Source organism: Caloenas nicobarica, chromosome 5 (assembly GCF_036013445.1).
Source record: "Caloenas nicobarica isolate bCalNic1 chromosome 5, bCalNic1.hap1, whole genome shotgun sequence".
Taxonomy (NCBI): domain Eukaryota; kingdom Metazoa; phylum Chordata; class Aves; order Columbiformes; family Columbidae; genus Caloenas; species Caloenas nicobarica.
In genome coordinates, this window is record NC_088249.1 from 59,503,792 (window position 1) to 59,524,872 (window position 21,081).

General features: G+C 38.6%; 1 protein-coding gene across 1 annotated transcript in view; it reads right to left on the minus strand.

Moving 5' to 3' along the window:
• Positions 1–6,230: 6,230 nt before the first annotated feature.
• Positions 6,231–21,081, minus strand: part of SYT9 (synaptotagmin 9) — a 66,831-nt gene continuing 51,980 nt past the window's right edge. The window contains exons 4-7 of the mRNA XM_065636752.1: positions 9,228–9,348; positions 8,000–8,171; positions 7,229–7,358; positions 6,231–6,651 (exon numbers count right to left, since the gene is read on the minus strand). Of these exons, the coding sequence (XP_065492824.1) occupies positions 6,544–6,651; positions 7,229–7,358; positions 8,000–8,171; positions 9,228–9,348 (531 nt within the window). The 3' untranslated portion in view covers positions 6,231–6,543. The remainder of the gene's footprint in view (positions 6,652–7,228; positions 7,359–7,999; positions 8,172–9,227; positions 9,349–21,081) is intronic.

Here is a 21,081-nt window from a genome sequence, read left to right on the forward strand (position 1 = left end):
ATTCTTTCTTATTTGAATGAAATTATTTTTTTGTGCCACGTTTTGTATGTCAGCGGCCCTTTATGAATGCAGTACGTGCAAGCAGGCTGGATCTTCCAAATGAGAGGAGACTGAGCTTATCCCTAAAGAGACAGAGAAGCTCTTAATTAGATGCCATGCACATGTAGAACTCTTGCTGATGGATATGTAATTTCAGTTGGTGTGAAAAAAAGACAAGAAAAAAAGACAGGGATATCAGCTTTTTAGGTGCAGTTTGTGTGGTCACACCAGATACATCTGTGTTCTCGTCTCCATTTGTTTCTGGGTTCTGCCTGAGGACCCCTGGGAATTTCCCTGAGCTACATGTCAGGTGTTGACAGGAGGATTGCTAATTTTGCTAGCCTGCCATGCTGAATACTAATTTTGGCAATTTAACACACTGTCGCTTGATAGAAGCATTTTTGTAGCATCTTGTTTTTCTTCTTAATGTTAAGTATATACGAGATTCAGGTTTGATTTCTCTACAAATCTTTCTGTAATGATGATTGTGGCCATGGGACGAAATAAGAGGAGGTTTCCATATCAAAACCCCCAAATTATGTTCAAGTGCTGTAAGGTAACTGTTATTTTAGCAGCTTTTTATCTCTGGTTTCATTTATTTCATGAAAACACAACATCTACAGAGAAGAATTGACTTAAAACATTTCCAAGGTGGTTGTTGTCTTTCTGAATAATGAATTGAACTTTAATATATTAAATACAAAATAGTAATAAATTACAATTGCACAATTTCTTACAGAGTTTTTATTAAGATCAAAACTTATTTGTTCAGACTAGATTTATATAAATAAATCACAGTACATTTTTACTTGTGTTTAGAAGATTGTAATACATATTATAAAATTAAGAAATTTTTTGTCCCTCATACCATCACTGTGAAAGTAATCATGCATTATTTCTACTAAACGAACAAAATGCCCACTTATTTGAGAGAGCCTCGATACGGATATGGCTCTACTCTCCAAAATTAGACATGAAACATAGAGATACCAGGACTATTTATTGAACAAGAAATAATAAAGCATAGTACAATGTTTATGTGTTATTAAAAACAAAAGTATACCAAAACAACACACCTCTCTTCACGTGCCTTTGCAATGGGTATTAAAAATGACAGCTGGCCAGCATGCAACTGAGTAAAACATTCGAGTTTTACAATGTCTACGTTTGAGCAAAAGAAGGAGGAACTAAAAAACCCAGACAAAACAAACAAATGAACAGCCCGGATGCTTACAAGTCCTCATGTCATCTTCCCCTCTGTGCCACGGGTGCCGTGTTCGGTCAGCAGGTGAGGTATGTCCTGGCGGTACCTTTCCTGAATAGTGTCCGTCACTGCCATCTGGATTAGTGCACTTTACGGACCTTCAAGGAGATGGAGGTCCTTTCAGAGAACTGCAGGACCTTGGAGAACTTCTACCTGTAGTTCCTGCTCCTTGCCCAACCCACTGTATTAGGAATTAACTGTAAATGCAGATCTTAAAACCCCTTAGCCCTGAACGTGCAGTGCCCTTACAAGATAACTCCCATCTTGCACAGCCTGGTTCACATACTGTGAGGCTGTCACTTCTGAACAGAATGATGGTTGCGAGCAAGGCCTTGCACTAATTACAGCAAGATTTAAGGTGATGCTGTTACCAAGTCTGTCCTGCTGCCATTTTTCCCAGCACAGAGGGCGTCTATGAAATCCTACAGTATTGTGGGTTAGTTTCTCTACATACTTTTTTCCTTGTAGATGAGAAAGACACTGTTTCCTCGCTGATACTGAGATGTAATCGTTTGACAACACACTGTTCTAAAGTGAAGAAATCATTTAACTGATGACATGTCAGGCTGACTCAGCTAGCTATGTTTTTTTTTCACTTCTGTCTGTTCAAACAAAATGCATTAAAAAGAAAGAAATTTCAGATAGATTTTTAACTGGGTCAAACAGATTTTTCAACAAATTTCTAGTCCTCTTCCCATTTATTATTTATTATTTTTAAACTGAAAGAGAGTTTGCAGCTGTTTTTTTTTTTAATTATTTTTAATGGCAAATAGGTCCCCTCAGTGCTCTAATGTTGCCAGGTGATAAACATGTAAATATGTAAATATGTCTCTTGTACCTCTGACTTGGTGCTTATGTTAATATAGCTATGTATCAGGCTTTGTGTTTAAAAACACACAAATGAAACCAAATCAAACAAACAAAGAAAAAGAACTAAAATAACTAAAATCCCCTCAACAGCTATCCCCTCAAGCCAAGAAGGGTGGAATAAAATAACCTCTTATTTTTCATTATTTTGTGTTTGGATTGAACCAGCAGCTCTGCTACTGGTAGTTAAATTGAACCTGTATGTAACATGCTTCCCATATGTACTGCTTTGGTGTTTCGTGAGTCTGTTGGCATGGAAAGCTGAAGTGTGCACTGACTGGTGGGAACGGTTTGAGTACTGGGTTTTTTATACTATATGTTTGCTTTCTCTTCTGGTAGTTCCTGCTTCCCCAGATTGAGATGCTTGTGTGTTTGTCCACTGCCAGGATTATTTACAGGGAAAAATGAAACAAAAGACAGCAGAATGCTTTTAATGTCTTGTGATTTCAGTGGAAACAGATAAAGAAATATTTCAGCACTCAACTGCTGAAGGATTGTGCTGTATTTTGGCATGGGAGTATCACATAACTGCCCATTCTACTCTGCCTCAGTGTCAGTAGCCTGGAACCTCCCATTGATACTCAACTGCTTTTTGATAAAACATCTGAAATGGTGGCCTGTTATGGAAAACTAAAAGTAACAGTTTAATAGCACATTGTTAATGAGTGAAGTGGGATTAAAATCCTGCTGAGATGCATTTCTAAGGGATTTTCTTTTCTGTTTTAGAATTACAATATTTGTCATATGGTGTAATTATGCATTCACAGGAAATAAGAAAATGAATGAGAGTTGTGGGTTTGGAATTATTCTTGTGAGCCTTCTACTAATTTATGTCTGAGAATCATAGTTCAGAAAAGAAAAACTGGACAGTATTGGGATCACAGTTTTCTCTGGGTTTCCAGGTGATCTCGCAGCAGTAGATCTCTTTTCCTTCTAATGTCCTGTTGTATTATTTTAGTACAGTCCAACAGTCCAAAGACAACAGCAGTGTACTGGCTCACCAGAACCATAACATGAAAATATCTCAGGTCTAGGGCATAGCACTGGTTAAGTGGAGTACAATGGTGAAGAATGAAGTATCCAAATACAGAAAATAGCTATCATTCCATATACGCACTGCTATGATAAGGCAGATATTTGTAAGAAAGCACATAGTTAATGCCACAGCCTGAGTAACACTTTGCCAGTCATGAGTCAGCAAGAGTTACGAGAATTTAATAAAAAATTAGGTTTTCTTCTTCATCCCTAAGCCTTTGAAGTGTGCTAGATTCCACTTTAAATGCTCACTGTGTTCAAAATAATTCTCTTGATGCCAGACCCTTGAGCATTAAATAAACTGAGTATCGTAATAAAATAAAATAAAAAACCACTGGCAATTATAATGATACTGCTTTTCAGATGATGTCCCTTTGAGGTGCTAGAGACACATCTTAGGCTTCTGCACTCTTCCACAAGCACGAAATGAGCCTGCTGCACTGGTGTTTTCATTTTTACAGAAGTTACCATTGCCAGCATTGCAGTGGGAAGGCATGCAGCTGCCCGCTCTGCATTCCAGGCAGGGATGCGTGTAGAATGATTTCTCCAGGAAATCAAAGAACTCCCCTCCAGAGGAACAGGTTTTCCTCCTTTGCCCAGGCGCATCTCCCCTTGTTGACTCCTGGGAGATGGGCCTGAGTGAAGAGTATAAGATTTTGCCTGAAGTGAGGATCATGCATGAACAGATATGAACATCGGATTGTGTCATTGCCCTGCTGATACAAAGCTTCAGTAGAAAATGTAGTAAAATACTTTTGTCAGGGCAACTTTATATCTATATTCTTCATTCTTCTGGAAATGCTCAGTTATCCATCTGAAATACTGCTTGGGCAGGTTTTGAAGAGCTGTTTAGTTGGCCAGGGGTATCCTTGTATGTGGTAGCTGTATTCTCCAGAGCATGGCATGAGATTTTTGAAAACCATTTTCTGCAAGATCCTCAGTTGATAGGTTATAAAGCTAATTTTTCAGATTTTGGATCAAAATTTCAATTATTTTCTTCAATCTGTGCATGCACATTTGTGTCAGCAAAATTGCAAACCCAAAACGCTTGGTGAACATTCAACAAATACAAGATATGAAGCAATGCTTGTGCACATAAACTTATCTGAAATACATATGAAGACAAGGGTTCCTATCTGTAAGTATGTAGCAGGCAACTAGATTGTATAAAACACCCATACTTTGCATTTGCATTTTTAAAATAAAATTCTCCATGCAAAAGCTTGAATCAAATTCTCCTAGAAAAGTCTGAAGGAAGAGAGAACTCCATGCATGGCTAAATAAGTGGCAAAAATTGATCACAGGGCTCTTGGTCTGGGGCATAGATTTCATCATGTGAAAGAGTTCTGTGCTTCATTTTTTTTTTTTTAATGGTCAGAATTTGTCAGCATTTATGATATACCATCATGTAAGATAGCCCTGTTAATTTTGCTACAAATAATAAAGACTTCACAGGCACTACATATTTGGAACAGCATTTAAAAATGACATTAGTTGTGTGTGCTTGTGTATATGATAGAGTATAGCTGCCTGTGATATGCTGCTAACTTTTTGCAGTCTCATGGACACAACTAAGAAACATTGAATGGAAAATAATCTACAAAGGTTAAGGACTAGCAGCCTCCATAATATACAGATGGTTATCTTCTTTCTAAAAGAACATACTGTCATTACACATACCATATGTATCTTGTTCTCACTTAACAGAACTTTTTTTCAGATTTGGAGGATTTCTACAAAGAACCATATTAATTCGTTTACATGTAAGGTGAAAAGAGGCACCGAGACTGAGGACGCAACTTGTCATCAAAAAATAAACGTCTGATGACAATCATTCTTGAAAAAAAAATATTTAGAAAGCTTTCAATTCACAATACTGCACCTTTTTGAAAATTCAAGAACCATATTTGTTGCTCCTTCCCGTATTTGTTTGTTTTCATTGCTATCATGTTGCTTGTAAAACCTGGGTTACTCTAATGAACAGAAAATGACTTGAATTTGGGTAATGCTTACGACCATACAAGTAATCTATCAGTAGCAATAGTGTCAGCTGGAGAATTAATGCTACAAGTGGATAACATTACACTACTTGAGACCAATAGCTCTTCACACAGTAGAAGACTGAGGGTCCTATTCAGCAAATATTCAGGGTCCTATGGCTGTGGCCACAGAGGTTCCAGAAGCTCTCGCTGAGTCTAATCCTGATTCAGGAACCAAAATGATATGCTGTGTATATATTTCTCTGCACAGCCTGGATGCGCTGGACACCCTCCCCCACTTGATTCCTGGGAAGGAAAAAAATATGTCTCTGTTTAGCTCAGTGACATGAAAAGCAATCCACAGTAATGAAATCTAAAGAAGTTAGTCAGGCATGTATGAAAAGAACAGGATGCCTGTAAAAAGGGAAGAGCTGTCAAAATCTAATTGTGGGCTCTGGCTGCAATAAAATTCATCAAAGAGGGAAGACAGGTCGGATGTAAGGATGTAGACAACTTCTGCTAAGAGACACCTCTCATATTCTGGGAAATACACCATTACGCTACTCCTTACGTGCTTTGTCAAGCCGTTCCTATCAATGCTTGGCTACAGCTGAGACCTTGGTGATGTATTTTCTAAACCTAACTCCCAAATGCCCAGGGCGCAAACACATAGGCAGAGCTCCCGCACTTAGCTTCATCTTCTTTCACAGCACACTTGCATGTGTGCAGCACCCATGCTCTGAAAAGGCACGGGGGGGTCCCACCGCGACAGAGCCTGGGAGCCCTCTGAGGGCTCCCTGCTGACACCGTGCTACTGTGGTCCCTGGCTACCGGTAAATGGAATCGCTTATGGACACAGGGCAAGGTGTTTTTGTCAGTTTGTAGCATCTTCCTATTGCCTGACAATTATTTCTGGAACTGCCTAGGATTATTACTTATAACCAAGTAGGTAAAGCCCTCAGCGGCGTTCTAGTAACGTGGCTGCTCTCTGATGCATAAAGTATACTCAGAGAGGCTGCCTCTGTATGTTAGGTACTTACGGCATTATTTGTGGCTTGATATGGATATGATGGGCTTTCCTGTCTTTCAGCATTGGGGGTAACATTGTGGCTGTTCATAAACATCGTATTTTCTTTTGACTGGGATTACTGTCTGACTTCAGCTAGTGATAGCAACAATAAAAGTCAGTCGTAACTTTTAGGAAGCAATTCAGTTAGATCTTTGATGAATTTTTGTGTCTCATGAATCAGGATTAGCATTCCCTGTATTGGGGAGGGGATTAGACAGAGGGATTAAAAGGACATCTTTACCCCACTGGACTCTGTGGAATAGCCCCTGAGGATATGGCTAAGAAAGAGTTCAACAGGAATGCCAAATTTCTGCTGAATAGGTTAAAAGGGTGAGGAAGCCTCTTCGGCAGCCATCCAAGCGCAGAAGACCTGCATAACATTTCTGCTCAATAGGGCCCTAAAGACAAAAAACAAAACAAAACAAAACAAAAAAAACATAGGAACCTTGAAAAGCTTTTCTGATTGTGTGGCTTCTTATCAATGCCTCAGATCTCCAGAGACACTTAAACATTTTTTTTTTCCAGTGCAGTTAGGTATCCTTTGACATGTGTAGTGGAATGGATGATATATTCTTACAAGAGAAGAAGTCAAATTAGGTTGTTATACATATAAAAAAATAGGTCTTGGTTGTTCTGTAAACAAGGTCCATTTCTTTATATCAATTATCAGTGAAAATTACCCAAGATCCTATTTAAAAAACAAAACCAAACCCTTAATCCAGTTTATAATGTTTTGTGTTTCCATGTATACATTAAAGCCATTAATTACTTTCTGTCACCCTAAAATTGAAAGGAGTAGACTTAACTTGTGTGTTATGTTTGACTTCTAATATTGCTGTTTCTGGGCCCTTTTCTAGTATTTAGTGCATGCATGTGGATCTTGGTTTTGTCCATAAAACTTTATCCGACTTCTAATGCCATATGGAAGAATTTTCACAATTATAGTAATGGGGAAGCAGGAAATAAAAGTCTTACCTCCACAAGAGGATGCCAGTGAGCAATGGGTTTCCGAGGGTATGAGAGCATTTCATTCCAGTGGTCGCGACCCAGACTTTCTGCATCGTTGCCTACTTGACATACTCCGATGACCTCATTGTGACCTACACTGTGAAAATGTTCCATAATATTTTTTTTCTTAAAATTTTACCTTTAGAAACACGCCATTTACTTATTTCATTACAAACATTAATCATAGTTTTTAAGAGTGATTTCTTGCCTGAAAAATGTAATGAATTATAAAATACTTAAGTTTGCTCTTTGCATTTCCTACTAATCAGAAGAATTTAGTACTTTCCCCATTATAGTATACACTGTATGGCTGTGTGTATTTGTTTCTTATTTTTGCATAAAGAATAGAAAGAGTTCTTTGCCTGTGTTCTGTAATTAGTTGCAAATACAAGTAAACTCAGTTTTAGAATGGAGGCACGTGTCTAGGAGGTTAGCTTAATTGAGCACAAACAGAACATCAGTGTATGGACTGTTTGAATATATGTTTAGTTATTTTGGTTCTGGTAAGCGTATATGCAGCTTAGTTATGTCAGTAATGGATGCAAATCTATATTTTAAAATTTAGAAAGGAAATTCTGCCTGGCAATGCAAGAAATTTTAGTCTTCTACCAAAGTCAACATGACATGAATTTCCCATTTATTTGTAAAAAATGATAACTTAGTTTCTGGATGCAAATCTACTGTGAAAGATTTTATAAGCCAATAGACAATGTTATTTTACAGCTACAGATATCTCACCGGTCATAATCCATAACAGCTATCGACAAGTTAATTTGGTCAATATTTTCTGGAGGGACGTCAAAGACTATGGCTTCATTGTAAACGGGATTAAGGGTATTCCTCTTGGTGGAAGTTTTTCGTTTCTTTAGTCGCCTTCCTTCACACATTAAAGAAACCTTCACGTAGGGATCTGTGTGAATCATAAGAACAACGTTGGTTTTCTGATGTTGTTTTTAAGGAAACATAAATGGAAAGTGAAGGGAGAAGCCTTCTTGTATGCCCATACCTGCTTGCAGAATTATTCACCTGGACCTGACTGGAATTTGAGCTTCTTTACTACCATGGAATGCCTGGGAGGCAGCGGAGCTTTGAAAGCTTTACCTGGTTGACTGCTTATAATGAACAATTTAGGATCAAGAAGCTCCTTGTTGTGTACAAACTTTTCAAAGGGTATTAAAATATCCACTGAACCGTGTTATACATGACTGTTTTATACAACAGCCTGTGTATCAGCCTATTTATAACAGCCTAATTACTTGTACGGATTTGTAGGACAGACAGAAGATGACAACATTTTACACAGTGGGATTTACTGATGTGTGGTTAAATATAATTCAAAGTGTAACAATTAGTGGCTTGTATTTCTCAAGAGAATTATGATTAGTTTTATACTCCTGAATGTAGTAAAAAAAGCTATTACTTTGTAGCTCCTTTCTGGGAGATCTACAACTCCCTGCTAGTATTTAAAAGTCATCTGTGAACTCTTATTTACATTAGTTTCTTGCTTTCATCGTCAAATTTTGAAAGGGTTGCTGAAAGGGGTGTGGGATGATCCCTGTTCTGTCCATATGCCAACAACAGCAGAATTGGCTCAGTGGCTCCTGGGCATGGTCAGAGAGGGTCAGTGTGTCTCTGTGCCACAGCCCTGGCAAATAGTCTGCTGGACAAATTCTCAGTATTATGAATGAAGTTGGGCCAACTCACGCTGTTCCGAATCACAGTGACTTTAGAAATAATAATCTTGCTGCATTTTTAAAAGCAGATTGTTTAAAACTTTTGGTTGCAACAGAACAAACTAAAATATATGTTTTACTTCTCAGAAATTCCTGTACTCAAGTAACTCAAGAGCATGCAGTGTAAGAACCCTCTTCTCAAAAATCATTCTGGTAATTGACATTGCTGAGTTCTGTGACGCAGGAAGGAGATGGGACAGGAAATCCACATTGGGCATTAAATTTATTCCTACCTGATGCTCCTGTGATATCCATTGCCTTTAAATTTCTTGCCTTTATTATTGTAATAGTTAGTCTACCAGCTGTTGGAAGGTAGCAGAGTGAAAACATCAGGTCACCAAGATCCACATTATCCTGTTCCAAGGAAAGAGAGATAATGTGAAGCAATAATAGCAATTTTCCCTGCCCATAACAGGAGCTAAACTATACCTTTAGGGATCTACAGTTATGCAAGCAAAAGCTGAATTCTCCTTCTGAAACATATCTGAAAAAATAGATAACCACCCCCATACCAGAGTCAAGCCACTACAGTTGTTGCTACATCACCAAAGTTCTGAAGTGTAAATATGGTTATAGTTCCTAGCACTCAGTTCCTGGAGATGAAACATATTCAAGCGATGAGGTACAGTGTGAGGCACTGGAATACCTTTGTTTTATTTTATGTTTTGTAGTGATTTGCATTATCATTCACAAGTTGCAATGGATCTCTGTGCCTTCCCTTCTGCTCTGCAGGATAACCATAGAGAAGTTCACAGAAAGAACCTTGGTTGGGCAGGGGAAAGTTTTATGCAGCTCTCAGGCTGGCATAAACTGGGGTGTGATGGGTGTGCAGTCACTATCGTACTGGGGCAGTCTCTACTGGAAGCAGAGTAAGGACATTTCCTTCCTGTGCCTTGTGCAGACAAGCTCCCTCAGGTCACCTTATCCACCTGCTTCACTGACAGAATGATTTGCAACCCTTTCCTGTGTCAATGGCATCAGGGTTTCAGAAAGGTAGTAGAAAATGAGCAAACCCTGTTTGCAGTTACAAAGCATCTTTTTTTTTTTTTTTTTTAAGGAAATCCAGCTGTTTTATAAAAAATATAGTGAATAAAGGATTGTAGTAAAAGATATGTGAGATTTAATTTACATTTTTTTGTCTGAGCTGTGAACTGGTACCTTTGTAGACTCATCTCCTGTAACCTAATATTTCATTCTTAAATGAAAAAAGTTATCCTGTCCAGCAAATTCAAAGCTACATTCTAAGTTTTATAGGACAGAGAAATACAGCTGTTGAGTAATGTGTGTATCTTGCCCACTTTGCTTTGTGCAATAGCTTCTCTCCTTTCCCAGGTTGGCTCCTTCTGCATTAGTCACCAAAAAATGAAAGGTGATGAATGACATAGAAGGTGAGTGAAAATGGCCTGAAACAGCCGCTAACAGGTGTTTGCCTCTGAGCCAGCTGCTGTCTAGAGCAATGCCCAGATCCTGAGCAGCCACTTCACGTAGCTTCATGAGTTGGCCAGGGAGACATGCAGGACAGAAAGAATTTATTTCACAGAGCTGTAGAAAACTATTATGTCGGAAGGGATTTCTAGAGGTCACTTGACCCAACCTCTTGCTCAAGAGAGGCATTTCTGCTTTATTTCTTCTCAGCTTATGCAAGGGGAAAAAAAATCATGTACATTCATTCAGAAACAGGTTCTTTCCTTATGCTGTTATTGGAGAGGGCTGCTGTCAAAGAAGGAAAAAGCTGATATGGGTCCTTTGTCAGTAATAACTAGCTTTTAACCCTGACTTGACTTCATCACTATCACCTTTTTCATTCTAAAGAGCAGTGTTTCATGGTAGCTGTAAAGCTATTAAAGGCTGTGACAATATCAAGATAGCTGATAGGAGTCACCCTTTTTAGTGTCTCTTGATGGTTCATACTTGGAAGCAAACCTGCTGCAACAAACTGTGTCACTGATTCACTTGGACTGTGGGAGGATCCAAGTGTTGTTTGAGAAGGTGATGCTGTAAGAAGTCCTACAGGCTAAACAGATGTCAGCACATCCAGGAGAAATTTCTCTTGGCGAACACCTGCACTTAGCATTACAGGAGGAATAACTGACCTCTGGAACTTTCCCCGTGGTCAGCTGAAGTGGGGAACAGGAAGCAAAGATTTCACTTGTCCTTCCCATTGTGAGGAAGAAAATCTGTTTTAACTGCGCATCTTGGTATTAGATATTGTCAATCACGTCATTCTGTATTCAACCCCAGTGCTCCACCTGGTGACCAGGTAATTAATTATGTGAGTACCGTGAATGCTTTACTGTTACTACCAAATACAAGAGTTTTCATTCCAGACTTGATCATCCTGAGTGAACACTTTAAAACGTTTTATCAGTTCTTATCAAGAAATTAATAGGTAAATTAATTACTATACAATTGTTTTAGTTACAAATTCCAAGAAACATTTTATCTCTCTGCATAAATAAACTCCTTAGGAAAGAAGAAATCACGTATGTTGAATGCAGTATTAGGAATTATGACATAATGTACTTATTCACAAATTTTGCGTTATGTTTGAAAAGTAATCTTCACCTACACTGTGATATATTTTTCATCAAATGCTACAATGGCAAAAATACTTTGTTAATGCTTTTCTAAAAATTGCACGGGAGATCATACAGAAAAACATTGTTAAACTGGAAACTGCAACTTCTTCAGTCTTTTCCAGTTCTAGAAGTTGGAGGTGTTGTAGCAATAGATCACAGATGATTGTGAGATTCAGTCTGCTAGTAGTAATCTAACCACGGCAGTCTGAGAATGTAATTGAAGGAAAGCTTGCAGGCAGAAGCAGGAAAGATGTGCTTTTGGCATGCAAATCCTCCCGAGTCTGAAAAAGAAAGCCCGTCTTCTCTCACTTTCGTTTTGATTTGTAGGGAATTAACTACTACTCTGTAATACTGGTTACTTGTAAATGTTTTCTTAATTTGGGAAAGATAGATTTTCTAACAGAGTGAGCTTTGCCCAGTGCCCTGGCTGCTCCAGCCCGCTTCTCTCTACTTTCTGCAATCGAAGGGCAACATTTTTAACTGTTCCAAACACTGTAAATTTTGCTGTTGGGGCTTCATGGTTTGACTTAGTAAGGGAATGTTCTTTAAAGAGTGCTGTAATCTGTGATGGCACCACAGAATGTGCCTGTGTGTGTTCATCTGTCTGGGTAACTACAGTGACTGGAGATCAGTGGTGTCACAGGCATGACCCTGACATCCAGCAAACACAGATCCTGACTGTAAATTCAGTTTCTTAACAGAACCAAGGTCTATGTAACAGAGCATAGAGAGGATTATTGCACATCTGCATTAGTTTAAAATCACTGAGCCATATGGCTTAAGCCATGGATTGTCACGGAAGGTGTACTGTGCTATCAAGAAATAGCTTTAAGGAACAGAATTAACAAGCAGGGAGGGCAGGATCCTCTGCAAGGCTTCCGTTTCTCTTTGAATTGAGTGCTTATGTGTTACTATATATGCTTGACAAAATGTGATGATATAAATATTACACTGCCGGAGATATTTTTAAAGCCCTGTTTAGGAAAAGATTTCATAATATTGCAGGTTATCCAGTCATGCATTTTGTGCAATCCAAATTTATGTCTAACTTTATTTAGTGGGGTAGTAATACCATATTGTCCAAGTTGCAGTGCAACCAAGATAGCCCTAACATAATCAGACCAAAAGGCTGGTTAATATTTGAAAGATAATTAAATTACAATAATAATTTATCTATAGCAGTATAGCCTACATAATTTTTATTTTGGTCCTGTTCAGCAGGAAAGATATTGTAAGAATTGATCAAATATGCTGTGATAAACACACCTAAGGTCCAAGCTCCTCTCCCATTGTCCTCAAAAACTGTCCATGATTGAAAAAGAAAGCACTGCCTCCATTTTTAATCTGTAACCTGCTGATTCCTGTATTCTAAAAAAGGCAGAACAAGATTGGTGTCTGTTTTGCTTTTCCAGTGCCCCAGGCTTCAGCTTCAGGCTTGGGCTGATGAGTGACAGCCTTGATGTTGTCAGTTGTGCCTCACAGTGAGCTGCACAACCTCTCCAGTGGCTGTTGCTGATAACCCTGCCTGGATTTCTCTCTGAGGCCACATTCTGTTAACGTAATCCTTTATTCAAGAGGACAAGAGCATGAAGCTTCTTCCTTAAAAAACTGCCCAGTGTTACCTGGGAGAGTTAGGTGTATTCAGTACTGGGTAAGCAGTCAGCTGGAGGGTTCAAACCAGAGGTGAAAATCACAAGGTTCACCTGAAAACTGTGTTTTCACAAAGGCAAGGAATCCTTCACTGGAACCTCAAGATAAAAAAGACCCTTTCATTGCTGTTAGGAGCATGGAAATACAACCTCCCTCACATTATGCTTCCTCCTTGCTACATTTCTGCTGGAAATATTTGATATATCACAAAAATAATATTATTTTAATAATTTTCAGTGGCTTCTACTGAAAGGTTTATTGTTCTGGCTTTCTCAGAAAATATTTCTAGTTTGCTCGCTGTAAAACTAACAAGGCGATAATATATCTTTTAAAATGCTGAATTCCAGCAGTAATGTTAATAGCTTGTTAGTCTATAGTCATGCAGTATTTATAGATTTTAAAATTATTACTTTTGTTAGAGATTAACCTGCAGGATAATTCACTTCCTAGCACTGTGTCAACAGCTCCATGCTGGTGCTTTGGTGAGCATAACTCAGCATATTAAACAGGGAGATGTGTAATTTTAAGAGGACTGTGATGATGGGCCATTAAGTGGCTTCACATTTGATTCCTCGGAGGCTGCATTAAGAAGCTCGGGCTGGATCAAACCTTCTCAGTGAAACCTGGAAGTTACCTTGTAGTTAGAGAGTTTCTGACAAATGGGAATGACATTTGGGATGAGATTTCTCTGCTGGATGGGTTATCCCTTCTCATAAATACATTTGGGTGCAGAGAACGGCAACGTAAAATCATGCAAAACAGTAAGGGATGGAAATAAACAAGACAAATTACAGGTTACAACTTCTGCTTTTGCCTCCAGTCTAGAAAAAACTATGCTGTCCTTGAGTTAGGCCTTCATAAGTTTTGAGCCCATTTCTTCGGAAATTTGTGTTTTGTATTTCTGGAGCAGACAAGCTATGAGGCAGTGCCTGTGCGACTCTAATTAAAGCATATATCTCAATTACACCAGGTTCCTCAGCTCCCCATCTATAAAAAGACAGACATTAGTTTTTTACTTTTCTGGTAGGTTGCAAAAAATACTCTAATTATGGATTGTGAGGTGCTCAGATGTATTTTTATGCATTTCATCAATTTACCATTAATGGGAGCACTTACAGGCGGTGAGATGCCCTTGCTTATTTCTTTTAAAGTTGCCAACTGTTGAAAGAGGTTTTCAAGGCACTAGTGATTACACAGATTTTATAAATTCTGATTGCTATGTCAGAGCTGTACAGCCCAGGCACTGGTAACTTTGCACACTACCTCCTTTAACAGTTATACATGTCTCTGCAAAGGTCTCCGGAAAAGAGAAAAATAGCAGAGGTTTCATGAAATGAGATGATGTCATTTGAGCTTCTGAAGCACAGAAAGGATCAATTACCAGAATTTAATTAAATTATCCCTTTTTTTTTCCCCTCCTAGCTGAGGAAGATTAGTTGTATTTTAAACAACAACAACAAGTCTTCCTAGTTATTTCATAATGTTTACTGGAATTAATGGAATTACGCTTCTATAATGCAAGACAAATCTTACTGTACGTAATTTTAATATTTGATAATGTGAGGTTTTGAATTTTGCAGGTATTTATTTTAGAGGAGGTTCACTCTGCTAAGATGAGGATAATTTAAGTCAACTAGGTATATGTGTTAAGTCTAAATGAATTAAAACTACTTTAAGAAGTGCTGTCTGCTTTTTGGGATATACATTTCTAAATTGTTCATCTGTGTTGAGAAGAAGTCTGGATTCAGATTTCACAGAATCAAAGAATGGTTGGGGTTGGAAGGGACCTCTGGAGATCATCTAGTCCAACCCACCTGCCAAAGCAGGTTCACTCAGAGCAGATCGCACAGGAACGTGTCCAGGCAGGTCTTGAATGTCTCCAGAGAAGGAGACTCCCCAGCCTCTCTGGGCAGCCTGTTCCAGGGCTCTGGCACCCTCAGAGTAAAGAAGTTTCTCCTCATGTTTAGAGGGAATCTTCTATGCTTCAGTCTGTGCCTGTTGCCCCTTATCCTATTGTTGGGCACCACTGAAAAGAGTCTGGTCCCATCCTCTTGGCATCCCCCCTTGAGATATTTATAAGCATTGATGAGATCCCCTCTCAGCCTTCTCTCTTCCAGGCTGAACAGACCCAGCTCTCTCAGTCTCTCCCAATAAGAAATGTGCTCCAGATCCCTCATCATCTTTGTAGCCTGCCGCTGGACTCCCTCCAGTAATTCCTTGTCCTTCTTAAACTGGGGAGCCCAGAACTAGATGCAGTACTCCAGATGCAGCCCCACCAGGGCAGTCAAGGGGGAGGAGAACCTCCCTCGACCTGCTGGTCACACTCTTCTTAATGCACCCCAGGATACCACTGGCCTTCTTGGCCACAAGGGCACATTGTTGACTCATGGTCAGCCTGTTGTCGACCAGAACTCTCAGGTCCTTCTCTGCAATGCTGCTTTCCAGCAGGTCCACCCCTAACCCGTACTGGTGCCTGGGGTTATTCCTCCCCAGGTGCAGGACCCTACACTTGCCCTTGAATTTGAGTGAGCTAAGATATTAATTCAGTTCAGGTATATGTCCAGGACAGAAATATTATGCAAATACCATACTAAATAAATTTTAGACTCTAATGAGTTTGAGAAGGATTGTAAATCTAAAATATCTAACATTATGAACTCATGAAGTTAGCTCTACATTTTTGATTATTTAGTCATAGAATTATTTTGAGTTATATGTATAAGAAATGCATGTTCAGAAAAACTCTTTAGAAATGTCTGATTTTAATTGAATTTGCACATGACTAGAAGAGTGCCAGCTGCCTTCTCATTACACATTTTAAGATGGATATACAAGATATGACTGGAAAATTCTATTTTTATGACATCTTAAATCAAAGAAATGAACTCTAGTAAAGTAGGCATTTATTAATGCCTCAATCAAACTGTTTCTATAGAGATATGATTAAGTAAAGTTTGTGGAAAATGAGAATGGCCTATCTTTTAGTTATTATTTCAATACATCAATGTCAGGCTATATTTCATTTTTTAAGTTAATCGCGGATTGTATTAATTTCTCAGTATGATTCAATTTTTTGCACTTGATTGTCTATTTTTTTTATTCTTGATTTTCTTGAAAGCAAATAAGTAAAGAAACTTCTAGAGCTACGTATGCAAAAATGAGTCTGATTTCATTTCCCAGAAAAGAACATTAAAAATCAATTCTGAAGCTTGGTTTCACTACAGTGAAAGAATATAAGAAAGCTGAAGTGTTTGCATGCCATTCACTCTGGATTTTATATTGCTTTTTGTATACAATATAATTTTCATGTCATGTCCCAGCCTGGCTAACACCTTCTATGCCTATACAACGGTACAAAGTATATATATAGAAGCTGGTCTGATGGGATGCACAAAAAGGCAGGATAAGAAAGGGCACCTTTGAATATCTCCATGGGCTTGTCTATGGCACAGCATTTGCTCCTTAGCACACATCGATAAAAATGAGAGATTCTTGCATAACTAATACAGGGGAAAGCACCACCAGCTAAAGAATTTAAGTGAAAAAGCCTTACAAGGGCAAAAGAAAGCACTTATGCCAGACAGCCAACAGAAGGTGTTTCATAATCCTCTGACAACTAAGTTCAATGTTGTTGCTGAACTAAATATGTAGCTTGATTTTTCCTCCATTAGGATTTATATTAGGAATGCCAAGATGATACCACCCCACAGTTTCTACTGAATTTTCTCTGTGGTATTCTGGAGCACATTGTAGTCAGATAGATGTGTTGCCCGACAGACCAATTCTGAATACCACAACTGTGTGCTGTACTTCACAGAGACTGAAAGAAGTCAGAATCCTTCCTGCAGACTGGGTCGTAGAGAGCTGCTACGATTATCAACTCAGGGAGAGTATGTTCTTATTTTAACTTACTCATAGTTTTGTCTGGCATCTTGGCAATTTCTGTATAAAGACAGTATCAAAAGTAAAGCATCCAGCAGACAGCATATCCTTCATCTCTGCTTCAGAGCCTGGAGATCTTTCGATGTACTTTTTTTTTTTTCTTCTTTCTCTCCTTTTTCCATCATCATTGTGTCATGACTACTTTTCTTTAAAGTAGATCCCTGCAGATCCCTGCAGCCCACACAAGGAGGATCCTTCAGACACAACTTTATGTTGTGCCACTCAGTCAAGGGTAGCTGGAGTCAAAGGATAAGCCTTTCACTTTCATAGACTTCAGAAAAAATCCATATCTTTGGGAAGAACATGCACGTAACTTACCCTTGCCACAATGCCCTTCGTAAGTGAAGGGCAGAGGCCTTTTCCTGTAGGCAGTCTATGTACTTATCTCTCTAAAGACCCAACATCTCCATTGTCATAATTTATATCCTATAAATAGGCAGACAGTGATTAACTGAAACTGCCTTTCCAATCGGTTAACTTCATACTGTCCTCAGTTATCTGAATGCATTTACAGAATATATTTGGTATTACTGAGTCATTTAAGACTTTATAGATAAATTATTCTGTAATAAGATCCTCACTTTAAAACCGCCTCCATTCAGTGAACTTCATACACATACTTATTTTTAAAATATGCTTAAATCTTATAGATTTTACTGTCTTTGAATCCTCTACATAGATTTTCAGCTCCCAACAACTAAAGTGCTTTGCTGAATGTGGGCATAAGAGTGAATCTAGTAAATTATCCTGTAGCTATTGAGATCGAGATAATGTCTTAATTTGTTCCAAACTAAATTGATGAACTAGGGAGACAGTCTGAATTGAGCTAATGAAAATTAGCAGAGACATGATTGGAAAAGCTGGAGTACTTGTCCTGTTTATATGTATGTGGCTGTGTTGGAAATTGATTTCACAGGAAAAGCAGAAATGAGGAATTCTGAAAATGAAACTTCTGTAGGAAGTTCATGTAAGTAATTGTTAACTTCATTGTCAGTTATTAAGAGGAGGAAAGAGTGTATACACAGTTGTTTCTGAAGGCTTGCTATATGGCATTGTTGATCAGAGAAACAAGTAGTTAATTGAAGTTCAAACTTCTCCTTGCAAGTTAACCCATTCCTCTGAAAACGATTCTGTATTCTTGAATTGTTTCTGTTTTATGCAACTGTTCTATGGCTTCTTGCTTTTTATAAAGGACAAAGTTCAGTACAGATCTAGTAATACAAAAAAGTCTTAATAATACAAAAAACTCTTCCAGGCATTGCAGGCTGCTTTTTACCATTTTGATTGTTACTGGGAAGCAGGAGGTGTGTGTGTACCAGTGTGGAGGATGGGCAATGCTTCAGAGCTAGAGAAGATAATTGCACCTTCCTGGTCTAATGCTTAAAAATGAAAATATCATAACCTGTAAGACGTGAGTTTATAATTGAGGTGCTGTGGACAGATTTGCTACTCCTTTTCTTCCAGTATATCCCACTTCAGTGTATCCCACCTTGTCACCGTTTACAGGTTGCCACCTTTGGTACTGTGCTTCAAAAGTCTTCTGAAAAGGAAGCCTCTTGAGGGTGGGTTTGATTTCACAATGCTAAAGCTTTAATGAGAGTGCTCCAGCACAGAGCTGGCTCAGACCTTTCTGCAGAGGAAACAGTGGTGCTTTGGAAATGTTGACAAGCTCGGGAAAAGCAATGAAATGTAAATTGCTCTATATAGGAATAGATGTTTGAAGGGCAACTGTTTACTCGAAAGGAAATGTAAGGAAGAGCTTCAGCTGGGAAACATAACAGCTTTGATGTTAGGTGAAGATGGTAAAAATGGAAGGACAAGTAGGTCAGGCAGACAGAGGATGCCTTAAAGAGGGAAGGTTCGCAAAACAATCTAACAGTGTAAAACTGTGGACCTAAGCTTTTAATGAACGTCCAATGAACTGCCATGCCAAACGAAATAATTTTTCAACAAGCTGTAATCCATTTGGATTAGACCTCAATTTATTCAGAAATACTGAGACTGAAAAAAGAAAACCAGAGGTTAATGGCATTGTAGTGTGCAGTATCTTACAATACAACCTAATCTGGGTGGGCTAACCTTGCTGACTTAAAAGAAAACTCTTGATGACCATCATGCAGATGGAAAGAGATGAGAAAATAAACCCTCATGGTTTCAAGGCTAAATATTGGCTTATTGTAAGAAGAACAGGCTAAATTACATGTTAAGAGTTCACTATCTCTAGGCAAACGTGAGCTTGAAGAAAATGAAGCAGCAAATCCATTCTAATGCATATTATTATTTCTGCCATGAATTATTTTTCAGTTACCTCTTGCTTCCATTCTGTCATAAGTAGAAAGTAATGTTTAATTATCTCAATGTCCCACTAATAATGAAAACTTCAAATACATCCCAGAAAAATTGCAAGGGAGAAAGCTGGTTTTAAAAATAAGTTAACTACTCAAAATATTTTAATCCAAAATGCCTTGCCTGTTAATACTTTTTTTTTTCATAGTGTGTTAAAATGAAAATGTCAATTTAAACTAAATCTGTATGCAAATTAATGGATTGGCCTTTCACTCTGCCTTGAGCTACAATGGGGCTAGATTTGCACTTACAGCTCCACCAAAATATCAAAAGATGCTCTCTCTTCTAACCCCACTCAGTTATCTGTTGGTGTACAGGGACTGAAAGCAATCAGTATGTCAGGGCCCCCGGCGCATCCTCCCACCTTGCCCATGGCCCAGGACCCCACTCCAGCCCAGCCCAGGGCTGACGATCTCTGCCCCAGTGACACCGTGGGCTGCTGGTCTCAGATATTAAAGGTTTGGGCCCCACCACCAGTTTTCCACCTGTCCTTAGCACTGAATGTCATTCTCAGTGTAGAAATTTGGTGCTGTGTAAAGCAGCTGTCTTTAATCTCCTGCATTCTGAGCACATCATTCTGCAAAGGAGAGAAACTAAGTATCTGGGTAGAGCTGGAAAAAGATGGAGAGTGTCACAGTATCAGGAAAAAAGAAAAAAATATGTTCTTTTCAGTCTGTGTAAGCACCTATAATGTTTTGTGGACACATTCATTATACCTACAATAGGTGCTCTGTACTGACTTCCTTGCTACTCAGGCTTAGCACAGGTTGTATACAAAATGGATAATGAAGAAAGGTCATTTTTGTAAATCTGAATCTACTTTCAGTCTAAATAAAAGTTTGCTCTACAATTTTGCTTTTGAAGAAGTTGATATGAAAAGGAGAATGGTCCAAATAACTTAGTGTGCTTGAAAAATAGAAAGCTAATGTCAAACTCTATGTTGCAGTAGCATGTCTTTCTTGCCATTCCAGAGCTTTGTTCTGATATATGCTTAATTTTTAATTTTCTTCGAAATCAGATATCTCTTGTTGGATTTTGCCACCTGCTGTGTAACTCCATGCCAGGTCCAATTTCGGTAGAGAAGACACGGTGGGCTGCTATACATGTGTCTGGGTATGTGCCCTGGGAAGGGCAGGAGGGATCATCCTGCTCAGGGCTCTCGTGTAACGAATGCAGAAGCTGGAGAAGCGCGTGTGCATTCTTCATTGTAAATAGGCAGCGAAGAAGCACTTTGCCCCTAGATTTTGACCACTTGGATATAATGGACTCCTTACACAGACAACTAAAATAACTGTTAGTGAACAGTGCATTGCCATGAATCCAAACTCTGTCAAATAACTTAAAAATTCTTGTGATATCTGGAAATCAAATCCAATTTCAGTGAAATCCCTGGTGTACCTTTTCTCTCTCTCTCTGTCTCTTTCTGATCCTTTTTGGCTTCTCATTGCACTAAAAAGTAATAAAAGAATTATTACCTCTGTTAATAAGGTATACCTAAGGCAGACTTTTCAAAAGCACTGTTTTCTATGTGTAGCTCCTTTTAAGTTCAGTGCCCATTTAGCAAGTGGGG